At 42.6% G+C, this 19,379-nt stretch overlaps 1 protein-coding gene across 2 annotated transcripts in view; it reads right to left on the bottom strand.

Moving 5' to 3' along the window:
- Nucleotides 1-19,379, bottom strand: part of LOC126203975 (N-acetylglucosamine-1-phosphotransferase subunits alpha/beta-like) — a 162,312-nt gene that overhangs the window by 83,119 nt on the left and 59,814 nt on the right. For both annotated transcript variants that reach the window (XR_007540436.1, XM_049938395.1), the window contains exons 3-6: nucleotides 7,198-7,409; nucleotides 6,914-7,122; nucleotides 6,670-6,792; nucleotides 6,372-6,571 (exon numbers count right to left, since the gene is read on the bottom strand). Coding sequence is in view for 1 of the 2 variants with exons in the window: in XM_049938395.1 (XP_049794352.1) it covers nucleotides 6,372-6,571; nucleotides 6,670-6,792; nucleotides 6,914-7,122; nucleotides 7,198-7,409 (744 nt within the window). In the remaining variant the exon portion in view is untranslated. The remainder of the gene's footprint in view (nucleotides 1-6,371; nucleotides 6,572-6,669; nucleotides 6,793-6,913; nucleotides 7,123-7,197; nucleotides 7,410-19,379) is intronic.

Genomic DNA, 19,379 nt, shown 5'->3' with positions numbered 1-19,379 from the left:
ATAAACACGTTACGTCTATCTGCAACACGGCATCTACGCTATACGGTGAGTGGCAACTTTCCTTTTCAAATGTTGTTACATACCATCCTGGATTTTCCATTGTTTGATTTCTGAATACTAAATGAATTTACCATATCAACTGTCTTCAGTACACGAAACCGTGAGGAACCACAAGGCAGCTGGGAGGGTCTTTGAATTGTGAACCCCATTCCAATTACATTTAGTAGTTGCTGACTGCTGAGAAGACGATTTGCTCATTGCGAGAAAATCCCCCACGATTGCCAGCATCTTCGATGGTGCACTCCTTCCAATAACGGAGGGCGGAGAGAGGGGGGGAGGGGGGGGTCCCTCAGTAAGGGTGCACCCACCTTAGATGATTGTTCACACTCAGGGTCACATCTCCCGGACACGTAACAGGGAGACAATTTGGAAAGGTAGCAGCTGAGGCAATCACCTCTCCCTGGGCCTGGCCTGTACCAGGGGGTACGTGCAAACCCTACCTGTCAACCCGGGGCTGGGACTTACGTGTTACCCAGTCACCTGTTACACATCAGACACGCGGGCCGGCCTTCAGGAGTGCAAAGGGAAGAAGAAGAAGAAGAAGAAGAAGAAGAAGAAGAAGAAAATGAGAGAAAACTCAAATGCCAAAGGGGAGGAAGGACAGGAGAAGGCGAGTGAAGAAAGAAAAAAGGAATGACAGACAGTGGAGAGACTGTTTTGATGTCAGTTACTGAAAATGCAGAACACATTCCCAAAAACATCCCAGACATGTCTCACAAGGGAGGGGAAAAAGGATAGCGAGAGGACTGACAGAAGGAAAGAGCTGCTGCAACGGCTGGGGCCCCGAGGTAGCCGAGCATGAACCCACCAACGAGCTGCGAGCCCCGTGGGGGGACAATACTAATGGTATTTCTATTCTCCCAGTGAAGACTTTATATGCCTCACCCCAGAGATTATCTTTTCACTGTTTGTCCACGTAATCCTTCCAGCGTATCTCAGAACAGCGTTTCCTAATATTGCTTTAGTCTGTCTAAACTGCTCAGAGCTGCATTGTCTGCCATGTCTATTCAGCTTGCTGGAAGCGAGTTGTAGTCATACTGGGGTCAGATGGGTCATGGTGCTCCAGAGATGATGGAAGCCGTTCGTGTGAGAATTGTTTGTGTATAAATGTGCCTGTCTGCCACTCGACTCCTCTATTTGGTGAGTACCAGTCTGTAGGAATTAATACTGTTAATCCATCCCTGATTTTTCACTGTTTGTTATACTGAGTAGTTCACGATTATGATATGTTCAATATCATTGAAGATTTCTTAACTTTGGATCTATGGAACACAAAGTATATCTAGCCTAATATAATCTAACTGGGAACAACAGTGTCCTGTAGTCAGTCACAATGAATTTGAAGCACTGATAACTCATTAAAATACGAAACATATCACCGATTCTGTTGTGGCGTAACAAGCTAGTCACGCCACACTGAGGAGGAAGCCGAAAGGCACACTTACACACACGCCGACTGGCGTCAAGTCTGGAACAGGATACGTATTGAATACTATAAAGAAAATACGTAGTTTTGGAATATACTTAACTTTTAATGCTTCCTTTGGTACATCTCTCTTGACTATACAAATGAGACTCGTAAGATACATGCACTGTGACAATTGGCGCCTTGCTAAGTCGTAGCCATTAACTTTAGCTGAAGGCTATTCTGTCTCTTGGCAAATGAGAGCAAAGGCTTCGTCAGTATAGTCGCTAGCAACGTCGTCGTACAACTGGGGCGAGTTCTCGTAAGTCTCTCGAGACCTGCCGTGTGGTGGCGCTCGGTCTGCGATCACACAGTGGCGACACGCGGGTCCGACATGTACTAATGGACCGCGGCCGATTTAAGCTACCACCTAGCAAGTGTGGTGTCTGGCAGTGACACCACAGATTTCATGTCTTGATATACAGTAAATTGTATTAAAATTCCTGGTACAGTCACAAACTGCCAAGTTTTTGGGAGTAATATGGTTGGAATAGTTTGAAACTTTAAACATTTGTATCAGTAATAATTATATGTTGCTTAAATCATATGCTTTTCTGACAGTGAATAAGGGCACACCTAAAGCTGAGGAGTAGTATAATGTTCAGTAACACATATGTGAGGACTATCCAGAAAAAAAACAGATGTTTTGAAATAAACAATTAAAAATATGGAAAAACCAAATTTTATTGTGTACATTTCAAAGGTACACTCTTAACCTACTTTTCTACATAATCACCATTCAAACTGATGCACTTATGGCACTATCTGACAAATTTTTCAGTACCATCTCTGTAGAAATCGGCCACCTGCAATTGCAACCATTGTTTTATACCGACATGCAGTTTGGTGTCGGTGTCAAAGCAGTGTATTGTAGCGAGCCAAGTCTTCATTGCTGAGAAGAGGCAGTAATCGATCGGTGCCAAATCCCATCCAAATCCCCATAGGACCCCATGGGAATAATTGGCCATTTACGGACGTGCATTGTCGAAAGAACTACAAAACTTCTGTGCTAAGTTTTCCCTGATGCTTGTTTCGTGTTGCACAGTGTTTGACAATACCTCTCTGGGTTAGTTATTGAGCCATGATCAAGAAAATCTATGGAGAATCACTCCCTTACAGTCCCAAAACACAGTCGCTATGGTCTTTCTTGCTGTTAGCATTTGGAAACACTTCCTTGGAAGAATTTGTGTGTGCCGATTCCATTGACAGTCATTCTGTTTCACAATTGCCATGCTTCACCCAAATCTTGTCCCCTGCTACAACACAACTGATAACTCTGTTACAGTTTTTCTTGTTATCTTTGATGAAGGTCTGTGCTTCAGCCAGTCTCTGTTTTCGTAGTGTTCTGTTAAGATTTTGGAATCCTACCTAGCATAAAATTTGCGCTAGCCAAGCTTATGCACTACAATTTCATGTGCCAAACACTGAAATTTGGGGAAAATTTTGTGAAAGTTCCATAATCATCAAAAGACAATTTTCACGAATTTCATCATTGATTTTTATCATCAGTTACTCAGTCAGAAGTCCAGGATTACCACACTGGTCTTCATTACGAATATTGGTACTGCCATTTTTTAAATCAATGCACTGTTGTGTCACTTGGTTTTCACTCATCATTCCTTTTCGGTACACATCACAAAGGTTGCAATAAATTTCTACTGATTCGTAGTTTTTTGCCAAGAAAAACCTAATCACAGAACGCACCTCACAAGTGATGGGATTTTCTATTGCAGCACACATTTTAACACATTGCACAAAGCAAAGCAGAAGAGAGCCAGACCACATGCTACCACAACTGGGTGCCTACTGAGTATAGGAACATTATGGCTAGGGCCTGGATTTTAATGACAAGTCATATATTTTTCTGAACTATAGGGTGAATTTTAGAACAATTTATACACAAATCTAGGCATTTTAGTATCGAAAGATGTATTTTGATTGTGCATATAAAGTCATATTTCAACAAATTTTAGTAATAGGTCGTATTGCAGCCAACTTTTAATATAATAGGTCATATTTCCGTCAACTTTTGCCAAAAATGCATATACCGTTTTTCTCGTATCTTACAGGACACAGGAATAAGAAAATGAAAATGTTGCTCACGAGACAATATTTAACGTGCTATTATGAAAGATAAACAGATAAATTAGTACACAGCTTTATTTCTCAGGACTGTAGCAGAAAATCGGTGTACCACAACAGTCGTTTCGCGAACATAAAACATTTTTGCGCAGAGTCGACAATATGCTCTCAGAGCCAACAAAGGCGGCTTCTGCCATAATAATAATAATCGCAGTCGCACAGGTGTTCCCAGTAACCAGTTTGAATACAGCCTTTGCCTTGTTCAACACGCCTAAAGGAAAGTGCTCCGACAGAGTGAAGTTGCGAGGATATGTTCGAGAATTTGGAGAGGAGTTCTTTAGTATTTATGGGAAAATATTATTTTGTAAACTTTGTGAAGTTGAAGTTAGTGCAGAAAAGTGCTTTAATGTGTAACAACACTGTAATACCGCTAAACACAGCAGCTGTGTGAAACGAAGTGCTGAAAATAACAGCAGGCAAACGCTGTTATTTGAACAGACAGATCAATCGTCAACCGTGCAATCATTCTGCAAGGATTTATGTGAAATGATGGTGTCCTGCAACATCCCATAGGAAAAGATGAAGAATCCATGCTGCAGATGGTTCTTGGAGAAGTGCACAACACATCCAGTTCCAGATGAATGAACTATTTATCCATATGCTACAATGATGTGCTCAACAAAATACAAATTACTATTGCTGAGCAAACGTTCTGGCTGTTTATGGATGAAACTACGGATATTAGTGGGTGATATATTGCAAATGTTGTTGTTGGTGTTCTAAAAGTTGATGGCCCTGGAGATATGTTCATACTAACGTGTGAAGCTCTTGATAGAGTAAACAATTCGACGATTGCTATTTTGTTTGAAAACTCTCTGAAGCTACTGTGGTCGGATGGTGTGAAAAGAGAGAATGTTTTGCTGCTTGTAACAGATGGTGCTTCATATATGGCTAAAGCAGCCAAAGGGCTTCAGAGTCTCTACCCCAGCATGGTGTATGCCACTTGCCTTGCACATGCATTGCACAGAGTTGCCGAAGAGGTGCTATCAAATTACCCTGACGTGGACAAATTAATTTCCTGTGGCAAGAAAATCGTATGTGAAGGCTCCGCTAAGGGTGGAGAAATTCAAGGAACAAGCACCTTCAATGCCTCTCCCACCTAAACCTGTTCTTACACAGTGGGGTTCTTGGCTTAATGCTGCTGAGTATTACTGCACCAACTACACCCAAATAAAGAATCTTCTGTGAGCTTGATAGTGATGAATCAAGTGCTATCAAAATTGTGAAAGAAGTTTTTACAGATACATTGTCTCGAAACTTGGCATATATCAACGCCAATTTTTCAGTGATATCAAAAGCCATCAAACGACTGGAAGCTGTTGGCACTCAGCTATGTGAGGCGCTGAGTATTGTGCAACACGTGCAGAGTGAGTTGGGTCGAGCTCGTGGTCATGTGGCTGACAAAGTGAAAACCAAATTGCAAAGTGTTCTCCACCGGAATCCTGGATATTCTACACTGCGCAAATTAGTGACAGTCTTTCAAGGAATGCCACAACATTTGAAGATACGGAAACAAAGCTGAACTCCAGTGACCTGGCTGCCTTCAAATATGCTCCAGTGATGTCTTGTGAAGTGGAAAGGAGCTTTTCCAGGTACAAAACTATCCTCAGTGACAACCGTATATCTTTGACAATGGAAAACCTGAAAATGCACCTTGTGATCCAGTGCAACTTTGCAGATACTGAAGATCGACATACGGTACTAAATAATGTTAAATGCTTTAAATACTATGTAGAAATAAAAACATTGTTTCACTGTTCCGATAAATGATCTTTTCACTGTACTTTGTATTTAGAAAATAAAACATTCAGACATTCAAAAAATAAGTGCAAATTAGCCACAAACCCTACAGAAAGAAAGAACTATACTTACAATATTTTGAGAAGTGAATTTTGTATTGATGTGATGTTTAAAGCTTTCCCGGCATAGTGATTGTTCCATAAAAACACAGGAGAACTGCCGGATATCAGTAACGTCCTGCCACGATATTTCGGTGCAGAGTCTTCTGGCCATCTTCAGGTGAGTGCCACTATAGTAGTACTGGCAAGTACGAGCCGAGCTCCGCTATTTAAAGCCCTCTGAGGTGACATTGTGCATGCGCTGCTCAGCGTGATGGCGGAAGACTCTGCGCCGAAATATCGTGGCAGGTTGTTACTGATATCCGGCAGTTCTCCCGTGTTTTGATGGAACGAATTTTGTATTACTTTATGGTGAATAAAAAATTAAATAAACAAACAAGAATGCTTTAAATAAACTTCTATTGAGTCATATTTTATTTTTAAGGTCATATTTATGTAAGTTTTAGGTCATAAATGCTTGCATATTTCACTGTTTTTTAGGTAATTAAAATCCGGGCCCTAATTATGGCACTAAAATGGTGGTTCCCACCCACAGCCACAACAGATCAAAGTTTCTGTTACTTTCTAGCTAGCCCTCATAATATACGTATCTTCAAAATGATACTTAAATATACTATTGGCAGGATCACTTCTATGGATACTAAGACAAACTGATGTGACGTAACTGTCAACTGTGCGTCATATTGATAACGAGTTGAGTTCTTGGTTGGACACGATGTTTCAGGAACAAATCATACTTTATCATTTTCATTCTACTGCCTTTTGCATCTATGGCTAAGAGTAACACAAATTATTTGTGAAATTGCATTGTTATGACATAAATATAAAACACAATGTAGAAGTACCTATGCAAGTGAGTTTCTATTGCCGGACTACTGAATGTCGGCAAATGAGACATGTCGGGAAATATTTTGTTGTGAGGGACCACAGTAAGACGTGGGTTGTCCAGGTTTAACCAGTGAGGTATCTGGCCGTTTGTCACCACATACACGTGGCGAACCCACGGGGCAAATTTCTCGAGAGAACGCAGGGAATACCGCAACTCCTAGAAGCAGAATAGAAAACTGAAGTTTTGAAATGTGAATGTGGTTTCACATTGTATTTTGCTGTTGAAAAAATCTGAAAAATAGATATAGTCTCAACCTCTTTGTCCTCGAATCTTGATGGTGCCAAACTCTCCGTATTAGCAAAAGGCAGCTCCATTATTATGTACGCATTACTGACCGTTATTTTCATTTCCTCCAAATACAGGGTGCCTCTCGATAGCTACGTGAAAGAAAACAGTTAGATGTGAAATTGTGCTGACTCCGACACTATATCCTATGTTTTTCTTTCATTTTAAATGGCATTCTCATATAAAAACTAAATTAATTATTTGTGATAATACCTCCATCATTGCTGTAGCCGCTTTCTCAGTACCCAGCTCTATGACAGATGTCCCATTGTTGGGGTACATCCAAACATTGACAATGTTACCTCCCACATATTTTTGAAATAAAGCACGAATATCATTTTCTATGTTGTGCATGACAACTGATGGTATGCCAGTAATTATGAGTGTATTCTTCACAGGGTAAGAAGCTGGGGCAAATTTTTCTAAAAAAGAAATTTAATATTACAAGAACATACATTTGATATAAATCGAGATTATCATTTCTGTAAGAAAAATACCTGATGTCCAGTGAGCCTGAAACAGAGTAACATTAGCCTTCTTAACCACCACTGTCTGCTGGACGACATCACCTGCCTCTTCTGGATCAGAGAAGTAAATGATTGTTCTATTCAGAGAATAATTCTTCTCAGGTGGGTTTTGCACTTTCCCTCTATTCCACAGGTTCGTCAGAGCGATGTCATATTCCTTTTCTGGCCCTTCATTAGGGAACCTATGTGACAGATCAATCAAGATAACAATCAAGGAATGGTTTGTTTAGTACTTTGTATTCACTAAAATGTTTTACATCACCTCAAGTTGCTAAAATAGCGATTTTTAAGCACTTCCAACATTCACATATCTCCTCAGCAGAACAGTGTGTGTTACATACAATAGGTCTTAATGTAAGTACATACATTATTCAGGTATCAGATAGACTTTATTACTGATACTGACTTTTCAGTTTGTAGAGTGAGTGAGTTGTTGGGGGGAGGGGGTGCCAGTGAACAAAATTCAATTACTTACAGGAGTCAATAGGTCCAGGTGGGCACTATCTTTTTTGGGCTAGTGGAGCTTAGGTGGAAGAAGGATATTGAAAAGTGCAGTGCAGTGTAGGTTCGCCACGTTTAGCCTACTCACAAAGATATACAACACATCCCTAAATTAAAACCTTAATTACATAATTTGGATCTGTAGTGTCAGAAATATAATGTCTATGCACAAATTCGAATAGGCAAAGGAGGGGGAGAGAGCATGCAAGCAACCAGAAATGTTCTTGAAACATGTCTATAAACCAATAAAGATTAAAAATGAACATAGTGATACTAAATAAAGACATACTGCTGAGCTTAAATTCTGTTACTCTACACGGAGTACATGTTGTGTCCATAATATGTGAAAAGTTAAAACAGTGCATCATAGCAGAGCTTATACTTGCCGGGGTAGATTGTCGGATGAGTGATTGATTGATCCCAATTTCAATCTGGAGAGCAATTTTATTCAGAATGATAGTGATAGTGGTGCAATATACTACTGTAGTCATTGTGACAAGCAAGGGCTTCTGCAGGGCTATAGAGGAACTGCCTTTGTCGGCAGCCTCAGGCATGTTTCCTCCAAGCCTGAGGACAATGTGGCAATCAGAAATATTCTCACTGCAGGTAGGAGTTACAGGGTTCCCCATGACACCACCTCTCATCATTAGTTTGCAGAATTTGGTTATGAGTCACCACCACCACCACCAAATGGTGCTGTAACTATTTCCAGCTCCCTGACACCTTTCCCCATTTTTACTTAACCCACCATTTATGCCATCCTTCCTATTTTCTCCTGCCTTCCACTCTAGCTGTTGTTAGAACTCCGTTTCTTCGCAATATACATCTTAGACAGTCAGCGCTCCTTTACTTATTCAAGTTTAGTAGAGTTCTTTATTCCTTTATCCTTTGCAGTCTTTCACTGTTCTTCACTTTATCCAACACCCATTTTATTTTCTCCATTGCCCTAAAACCCAACATTGTGAATGCTTCAATTCTGGCTCTCTCTGTCTAATTCAGCATCCAGCTTTCACGGCCCTACAGAAAAACATTCCACATAAACTATTTAACTAACCTTTCTCTTAACCCCAACCCAAATTTGCTGCATAATAAGCATTTCTTCTTATGGAAAGCTTGCTTTGCCATTGCAGCTCTTTCACCCATCCCATCATTAGTTAGTATGCTCCCCAAATATTTGTGTTGTGCAAAATCTCAATTTGACATTCTGTGGCTTTTATTTTTGCACTTTTTTGTCATGTACCCTCAAAACCTTAGTTTTATTTGTGTGTGTGTGTGGGGGGAGGGGGGGGGGGGGGGGGTCACAATTGTTCAGATGATGTAAATCTATAAAAAACCGATAACTTACAAGAAACATGGATAAGCTGGCCACCCTAAAACATTACAAACGGCATCCTAAAATTTTAGGGAGTGAATCTGTCAGTTCACAAAACCTTAAAAGTCATTTCACATTTGTTTCATTGTCAGTTAAAATAAGCGGGAAGCCTGTCGGCAAAAGAGCTGCCGCCCTATGGCCCGAAAACAAAACAGTCTAGTAAAATGTGGTATGCTATTAGTCTGTACACCACAAGCACTGTTCGTTGGAGTGTCCTCTCACCAGAGCAACACGCCATGTGTCATAGGCCTGCTCATCTCGCCCCCACAGCTGGAAGGAGGTAGGCCATGGCCGCTTGGTGGAATTTATTAGACACAACTTAATATCTATCATTTCCAATCTCTTCCATCATGCACGAGTCTGTACCTTAACAAAGAGGCGATAGCATGTAGGGGGATGGCACACTGGAGTATCTGAAGATCACAACACACATCTGCTACCACAGTAAACCTTTCATTCCATGCAATATCCATCCATCCTGGTACCCAGCAGCAAGAACCTCCTTCCCCAGTCTTTGCAGGTTGAGGACCTTGTCCTGGATATTCTGGACTACTTTATCTGCTGGGTACATCAATGTAGAGTGTGAAGGGCACTCAGGATGTTGTGACAGAGAAAACATTTAGCACTGTTAAACACGCTGCGCCTGCTCTGCTGTCACATATTGAGGACACAATCAGGAAATGCAACAGAGCAACTGAGAAAGCTCCATTGTTTAGAAGCACCCGTAAATACAGCTACATAGTTATGGTGTTCAGTTAAAATGTCATAAAATAATGTGTTAAAAATATGTATACTGCACTAAATCTAAAATGATACTGGGCCTCTGCACTGCAGTAACCAGGGTTAAAACCTTGGATTTGTGCTACCTCCACACCAAATGATTCCAGCAAATGCTATGCACAGATCCAAAATGGCTCTGTTGCTCATGAATGATGAGAGAAAATGTGTTCCAGAGATGGACGAAAAACACTTTGCTAGGCTGGTGAATTTAGAGGAGCAAGGAAATTGCATGCCTGACAAAAAATGGGGAGCTGCCGCCGGGTAGTGAGTGGTGGTTCCCCGGGCCTCAGCACAGAGACTGGGTAAGGGTTTTGGTTTTGTTGTGCTTTAGGGCGCAAAAAACAACTGGGGTCATACGCACCCAAGTCAAAACTATAGAACATGAAGGCAGAGAGGAATTGAAAAACAACTATACATCAGTCCCGATTGACATAAGAGAAGAAAGCAAAAACTGGCACGTGAAGAAAAGGCTGAAAAACACCATACAGAAACGGAGGTCCAAAACTAAAAATTAAATGGCCTTCACCATAATGCTTTCGTCGATAAAAAGTAAAACACGGTCAACAGCCTGCACATAATTTACTAAAATGGCTGATAACTCAGACGGCAAACCCAAGCGGGAGCTGAAATAGTTAAAAAATAGGCATTACATCAGGAAGTGGCAGTCAGTTAAAACTTGGGTGCAATGTGTACAAAGTGGTTGTGTAGTGGCAATTAACAAATGAAGATGGCTAAAAAGGCAGTACCCAATACGCAGCCTAGCTAAAATGATCTCCTCCCAGCAGAAGGGCCGAGAGGAAGTCGACCAAGTAGCTGGGACAGGCTTAATAACCCAGAGTTCACTCCCATGAAGCGAGGACCACCTCCTGACAGACGGCAACACAGAGATCATCAGAGGGAATACAAGAACTCGCGGGTTGCGGTACGAGGACTGCAGCCTCGGCAGTAGCCACGGGTGCCAATGACGATGGCACACCCGACCCCACGATCAGTCTGAGAGTCATCAGTGTATACAAAGGTACTATCACTAAGTCCCATGTAAAGGTCGTGAAACTGAAGGTGATAAACAGAGCTGAGGGCTATGCCGAAGGTAGAGGCCCTACTGCCTTAGTTAATGGATCAGGCTAAAAGTGTCCCACAACATCCTATCTTCCTTATCCACTCCTAGTCCTTACCCAATTCCCTTTCCCAACCCAAGGTCTGATGCAATCCGTGTTGAGGGATGCACGGCACATGGAACGATGTGTCACAAACGAAGCCTCAGGGATACCGGGCGACCTCCATGAGCAAGTAGCCTTACACCACACGGGGTATTCATGGTGTGGACCGTGTACATCCCCAACTCTCGTGCGACCAAGATGGACACGACAAAAGACAATAAATTAAAACAAACTGAGGGGAAAACTGAGACCTCGGACACCCAAACGTCGGGGTCAGGACCAATGGAATGCATTTCCACTACTGAATGAGGGTCTAGACCTGAGCCAAAAGTGGGAACTGTAACTGAGAAGTTGGACCAGATCAGGATTAAAGCCTTGTCTGGAGCCCAGATGAGGAAATTCCTTAGGAAACTTGAGACAAAAGGAGGGGAAACAATGGTTTCCCAAACACATGTGGGAGGAATTAAAAGGGCTTGAGCCCAAGAACCACAAGAAAAAACTGTCTCAGGTTAAAGGGGATATGCAGACCCCCACAATGTCGAAGACAGCCAGCAAGAAGATAAGGGAGGAATCTAAGACCCCCTCCTCCCTGGATAAGCGAACCCAGAAAAAACCGAGGCAAGAAATAGGGAAACAGATCTACAGTACTGCAGTCTGTTTTTAAGATGGCAGTTATCCTGGAAGGCTTCCCACTGGTAGCCATCACCTTCCAAGAGGAGGGAGATGTACAGGTGGCCCTCTTGGAAAGATAGGGAAAGGGGGGGGGGGGGGTGGACGCTGGTCCAGGATCCAACTTCAAGAGCGTCTATCGAGACCGTGGTGCCTTTCCCCCCCCCCCCCCCCCCCCCTCAACTTCTGTAGTCCTGTCTTCCTCAGTTGCGTGTAATATTACGGTATATTGATAATTTTTACTTATGGACCATCTGACAGCAACTGAATAAAACACAATTTTAGTGCCATACGCGTTTCGCCTTTATTTTCTGCAAGGAATCATCAGTGGCAGGTTGCGTAGACAGTTTCTTACATATTACGCTCCTGTTGCATTGTTGGTGGTGTTCTTCTTCCTATGTACGCCAATTTGCTGTTTTTTCCACATTCCACAGCACTATGCACTGAACGCTTGTTTTAATGCAATGATGCCTTGCAGGAAATAAAGGCGAAACGCGTATGGCACTAAAATTGTGTTTTATTCAGTTGCTGTCAGACGGCCCTTATTTTTGTCTGTAAGGGGGTGCGCACGGTGGAATGGCTTAAGGACAAGGAAGATGCAAAGCTGCTGGTCAAAACGGCAGCAGAGCTTCTTATGACCGCAAAGGTACCAAAGATCTTTAAGGATGTCTCTCCTAAGACTCAATTCAAGAAAATAGTGATCCAGAAACCTAAAGTCTTGACAGAGGACTGGAGAGTAATCAACCAGAAAGTTGTACCGCAAGGACAATCCATGGCGGTGGAGGTAGGAGAGAAGTCCCTGAAGGCGATGCAAGAGCAAGACCTGAGATTGTTTCTAGGGTTCTCGTAGGTCACCGTCAGGGTTATCCAAGAACTCAAAGGGAATGATGGCAGCAAGACAAAGACTGGAGGCACTGCAGATTAATCTGCAGCACAGTCGAGGGGCCTCTACTGCCCTGAGCCACTGCCTGGGGAGGTAAGAAGTGGACGAGGCCCTGATACAAGAACCCTACTTATATAAAGGGGGTGTATCGAGCCTCGGTGACACAGAGGGTAAGCCGATTTATGCTAGGAATCTCAGAAACTCCAGAACAAGCATCTATGTAAGAAATGGAATTTCTTTCATGCCAATGATGGATTTCTGCTCCAGAGACTTAGTGACCATCAGAATGCAGCAATGTGAGAAAGGTATCACGTTTGACATCAGCACAGCGACCAGCTGTTGGTTGGATGTGACGCTACTGCCCACAACCTAGTGTCTGGCAGCAAGGACACCAACAGTATAGGTGAGTACCTTCTTGAATTTCTCTTAGCTAACGACTTGGAGGTACTGAATAGGGGCAATGAACCTACATTCAGGATACCAGAAGGGAAGAAGTAACTGACATAACTTTTGGTTCCATGAGAATGGGCAGCTATGTCAAACAAAGGCATGTGGCATTAGAGACATCCTTATTGGACCACATGTACATTAAATTCAAAGTTGAAATGGGAATTAGACAGACCATGACCCAAAAAAGACTGGGAGACACATTGGAGGGACCTTGACTTAAGATTATCAGAAATTAAAACCTCGATAAGGAATCAAGTAGAAATTGAGGAAGCAGCAAAGCCTGTTACCTCTGCCATAGTGACCTCATATCAGGACAACTGCACAATAACCAAGAAGTGCACAAATAGGAGTGTGCCTTGGTGGAATAACAACTTGGAAATGCAAAGAAAACAGGTACGAAGACTGCTTAACCTTGCGAGACATAAAGGACAATGGGCAAAATATTGTGAGACCCTTGTCAACTACAACCTTGCAATTAGACAAGCAAAGGAGTCATCCTGGAAGGCATTCTGTGAGGAAGTGGAGAGCTGCTCAAGCCAGACTTCACAGAATCCTCAATATAGTACCAACCAATCCAGGAGGTACGTTGACAAAGGAGAATGGGTAATATACAAAGACAGCACACGAGATGTTGGAACTGCTGCTCAAAACGCACTTTCCTCAATATGCTCTGCCAGACAACACAGACCAGAATGTGATCCCGGAGAGACAATGGTTCTCGTGCACTTGAAGAGAGGACTGGCAATCAGCCAAGGAGTGTGTGGACTTCAATAAAATCCAATGGGCAGTGGGAACATTCCAACCGCTCAAGTCACCTGGCCCAGATGGAATCTATCCAGCTCTCCTGCAACAGGCAGGAGAGAATCTCATAAGAGTCTTATGCAGGTTATTTAGGGTTAGCCTAGCAGTAGGAATCGTTCCCAATGCTTGGAGGGCAGTGAAGGTTGTCTTCATTCCAAAGCCAGGGAGATCTGATCATACCAAGGCCAAGGATGTGAGACCAATCAGTCTGTCTGCCTCCCCCATTCTCAAAACATTGAAAAAACTGGTTAATGTATTCACTGGGGAGAGGAAGCTAATTAGGGCTCCTCTACATTCAAACCAACACGTATATCAACCAGGTAAATCATGTGAGACAGCTCTCCACCAACTCGTTGGGAGGGTGGAGAAAGCACTTCATTTTCAAGAAATAGCCCTCTGCATCTTGATGGAGATCGAGGGGCCCTTCAGTAATACGACCTACGATTCCATGGTGGACCAGAGCCATGCTTAGTAGAAGGAAGGTAGAGGCTACCATGATGAATGAAAATATGGTAATTAACACCACTACAGGTTGCCCACAAGGAGTAGTTCTGTCCCTTTATTGTGGAATCTAGTGGTGAACGAATTCATTGAGGAACTAAATTCCAGAAAACACTTTTGCCAAGGATACGCAGATGACCTTGTCTTAGTAATACTTGGCAAATTTACTGACACAGTTAGAAATATGGCACAAGGTGCATTGGACATTGTGCAAGACTGGTGCATTAAACAGGCTCTGAGGATTAATTCCAAAAAGACTGTTGTGGTACCATTCACGAAGTTGGAATCTAAAGCTCTTCAATGAAACTCTACCTGTGAAGGGGATAGTGAAATATATAGGGGAAACCTTAGATGAGAAACTAACATGGACACCTCACATTAAGAGCATCTGCCCCAAGGCGAAAGGTACTCTAGTGAGTACCAGAAGGGCTTGTGGTAAAAATTGGGGGCTAAGCCCCAGAGGTATGCACTGGATATACACCACGGTGGTTAGACCTAGGATTTCCTATGGGGTCGTAGTGTGGTGGAAGAAGGTAGAACAGCAGGCTGCAGTTAAGGAGCTTGCTAAGGTGCACAGACTGGCCTGCTTAGCCATAATAGACGGAATTAGCAGCACACCAACTGCTGGGATGGAAACCATGCTGGACATGCCTCCACTACACCTTTGGGTCAAGATAGAGGCAGCAGCTGGGGCATACAGTCTAAAAATCGGTAAAAACTGGATCTCACTGGGATATCCAGAATCACATACTAAGATAGTAAGTGAGGTAAACATAAGAATGGCTGGGGAAATGCCAGCCGACTATATAACAACTCCCACCTGCTGCAACAAGCCTTACAATACAATAATTGGAGGCAGGAGCAGTGAGAAAGAAAAGAGTTCGACACCATACAGGGGACACTGTTTGGGTCCCCGATGGGTTGGAATCAGACCAAGGCATTGAGGCAGGGGTGTACGAGGTTCTCTACGAAAACTGGCCTCAGTATTCCAAGCTGAAATTACTGCAATCAGGGCATGTTTGGAGGAGAAGATGCGTAGGCACTACAAGGACCGTATCATCTACATCTATTCAGACAGCTAGGCAGCCCTGAAGTCAGTCGCAACTCCTGCAACGATATCTAAGATTGTTGCAGAATGCCACAGAGCTCTGGTGGAGCTAGGAGGAAGTAATAGGGTAAACCTAGTGTGGGTCCCTGGTCACACAGGGATCTGTGGCAATGAACAAGCTGACAAATTGCCCAGGATGGAGGCAACGACTCCATTTATTGGACCAGAACCTGTCCTGACAATCACCAAGGCTATGATCGAACTAGAACTATGGAACTGGCTTAGGAAACAGCACATAGAATAACGTACCAAGGTCTATAAACAAAAATATGGTAAGCTAACAATGCCTACGCTCAGTAATCCTGGGATTGAACAGAAAAAAGATTAAACTCATGACTGGACTAATGACCAGCCATGGGAATTTCAAAAAACACCAACATACAATGAGTATAAGGGAAGAAGACCATAAATGTAGGATCTGTGCTGAAGGTGAAGAAACTGCATCACACCTGATCTTTGAACGCATGTCACTGGATAGCAAGAGATACAGAATCTTCAGGACAACTAGACCTGAAGAAATTGTGTCTAACAAAAAACTGGGAAAGGGGCTCCTTGCACTATTTAATGGCACTGGTTGGCTTTACTAAATATACAGGGAGTGATACCGCACAATAAACTCTGTTTTGGTGCAGGCAGTGGCGGGTTAGACCAAAGCAGTTTTTAGCTTCCCGGTCAAAATCAAATCAAATCAATACCAGTTCTCCAGCAGGTGTCGTAGGCCTTCTCCAAATCAAAAAACACGGCCACAGACTGAGATTTCAACAGAAAATCATTCATGACATGGGTGGACAAAGTAACGAGGTGGTCAACTGCAGAACACTACGCTCGAAATCCAGTGTGCATTCATCAGTAAATTGCGGGACTCTAGCCGCCATACCAGCCTGGCATGAATCATGCGTTCAATCACCTTATAAACACAGCTGGTAAGAGAGATGGGGCAGTAGGTAGAAGGAAGGTTTTTGTCCTTACCTGGCTTAGGTATAGGTATGACGGTGGCTTCACACCAGCATCCAAGAAATGTGCCTTCTGCCCAGATGCGGTTATACATGTTAAGCAGAAGGTTCTTGCCTGCAAGAGAAAAATGCTGCATCATCTGAATGCAGATGGTATCTGCCCCTGGGGCAGAGGATTGGGATGAACTGAGAGCATGATCTAGCTCCTTCACCGTAAACGTGGCATTGAAGCACTCAAGATTTGGAGAAGAGAAGCGTATCGCATAAGCCACCTATGCGCCAATGAAGGAAGCAGGGTGATAGTGGCAAGAACTCAAAACTTCAGCAAAATGGTGTTGGAGATAGCAATATGGTCCACTATGACATTGTCTGCTACTGTCAGGTCAGAAACTGGGAAATCTGATCGTGGTTCCAGAGAGCTGTCAGAGGTTGGCCCACACAATAGACAGAGGGGTGTAACTGTTAAAAGAACTAGTGAATCAAATCCATTTAGCTCTTTTGCTACCCGAAGAACACCACGACAATTTGCACGCATCTGGTTATAATGAATGCAGTTTGCCATCGTAGGATGACGGTTAAAAATGTGGAGAGCACGTCTACGTACGCAAATTGCATCACAGCATGCCTCAGTCCACCAAGGGACTGAGGCACAGATTGGTAAAGAGGAAGTGTGAGGAACGGAATGTTCTGCATAAGTAAGGATACTGTCTGAAATATTTCACCTGGTAATCACAACTGGGGAGGAGTAAAGCTGCCAGTCAGCCTTAGTAAGCTGCCACTTGGGAATGCATGTGGATGGGGTAGGAGTCACCAACCGATAGTGCACGGGAAATGGTCACTCAAGTAGGTGTCAGAAAGAAAGGACCACTCAAGATGATGGGCAAGCTGGGCAGTGCAGAAGGATAGGTCCAAATGAAAATAGGTGTACAAGGAAAGTGGGTGCTCTAGTGTTAAGGCAGAGGAGGTTAAGTTGATTAACACTTTACCGTCCGCACATCTCAAACAAACTGATTCGCTTGGCACCGCCAGCACTAATTCTGATTACTTGGCTTGTCACTGGTTGTTCTTGGCATTATTGGAAGATTATAAATTGTTCAGTTTTACTAATCTCATTGTTAGTTCTCATAAGTTCTCAACCCTGTTCCCCCACTCTCATGAAATTTCGAAAATATACAGATGTAAATAAATACAAAATTTGTTTGTTTCACATATTTGTTTATTTGCATTGTCTTTGGTACTTAGTATTTCTCTTTCATATGATATGTAGCTGAACAGTCTCCAAGATGTAACGCAACTCCACAAGACTTGCACATAAAGTTTGTTGTTGTTCTTTCCTTGTTTTTGGAACATACATGGCAGTTTCTTCATTTTCATTTATTTGTTTCGGAAATAAGTATTAGTTGGTGTTGCTTTATGTGATCGGAAAGTCTGACAACCAGATCATGATGAGACGTACGCGATGTAGTGGCAACCTACAAATTTTGCTCATAAGCAGGTACATGGTCTTTCATCCACGAATCACATTTTCAATAACAAAACTTGAGGTCGGAGACTGTTCTGTATTGAAATATTGACATGTATGGAATGCATTGAATAATGCGCAATTAAAGAGGTACATGCAAACCTTTTTTGACCATTTTATAGTTTTTCTGTTCATGGGGTAATAACTCAAATACCGGTCTGCCTTATCCACTCCTTTCATGCATTTGTTGTAGTCTAATACACTTTCAGGTTTTTTATCGTGCAATTGATTTTTCTACATTTTCTTTGATTGTCAAAGTGGCATTATGTATTGTAGTGACTATTCATATCATTTTAGTTTTCGAAGCTCTCCATACCTGTGCAAATACTTCACCTTTCCGTTGATGACAAGCTTCAAACACATTGACTTTTGCATGCTTTAATTTTTCCAGAAATCCTCTATTTTGCCATATCGTACCACAAACTTGAATTTTCTTTTCAAGTAATTTCTATGCAAGCTCTACACTGTTACAATAATTCTTCAAGTAGAGGTGACGCCACTTTCCACAAGAAGGTGTCAACAGTTCCATCACTGTTTTTGCTACAGGCTATCAAGTGCCTGAATATATCTTGAATGGGGAAATGTATCCCATACTATAGTGACACAGCATCCAAATGAGTATGCCATATTTAATGATTTTCAATGGATTGTCAACTTTAAAATTTAACCGTCCATGCCACAGTATCATTCCTTCATCAACTGACATGTTTTGACTTATATCAAAAACTTTCTTGAAACTTCTTGGAAACATAATCAATTATGAATTGCACTTTTAAAAGCCAGTCGGCATTATCTGGTTTATTGTTGTTGTCGGAAAAACGTAAAAAGGATAATATTTATCTGAATCGGTTGTGGGACATCATTTTTCAAAATATCGATGTATTGTAACAACTAAAACGACTTCTGATACCAAATGTAACAGTTGTGTTACTAAATGTGACACTTCTGTCACTAAATGTAACTGGGTTTTCTCTTTTGATACTGTCAATTGTCAGGATGAGCATTCTAAAGCATTCTGTCAGGGTGAAAATATTAAATAAATTAACTTTTCTCTCTTAACAACATGTGGGCAGGGTGGGTACTTAATTGGCTCGGGTATGAGGTCGAATGAAACATCATTTTTACATAAGATAACTTTTATTGAAGATTTGTACAACTGTATCTTACGGGATGTTCTGGGTCGGAGAGCGGCAGCTGTGTCGTTTGTGAAGTCTTCTGCTGCGGCAGCGGCAGCGGCGGCGGCGGTGGCGGTGTCTGATTACACGTAGCGGTGTGTATCTCGTGTCGCCGTCTCGCCCAGTTGACTGGAGATGCGCAGCGCGAAGTGGCCCGTTTAATTATTGCGAGCGAAGTCGTGCATCGGACGGTGATACCTTGGATGTGGCGTCCCAGTGTTTCTCTTCTCTAAGCGGCCGCGTGTGTTGTGCGTCGACCAGCGGAGCGGCACGGTGG

The sequence above is a fragment of the Schistocerca nitens genome, chromosome 9, assembly GCF_023898315.1.
Source record: "Schistocerca nitens isolate TAMUIC-IGC-003100 chromosome 9, iqSchNite1.1, whole genome shotgun sequence".
NCBI classification, from domain to species: Eukaryota; Metazoa; Arthropoda; class Insecta; order Orthoptera; family Acrididae; genus Schistocerca; species Schistocerca nitens.
Note: the sequence above shows the minus strand (reverse complement) of the source record. Positions and strands in the feature narration are given on the sequence as shown.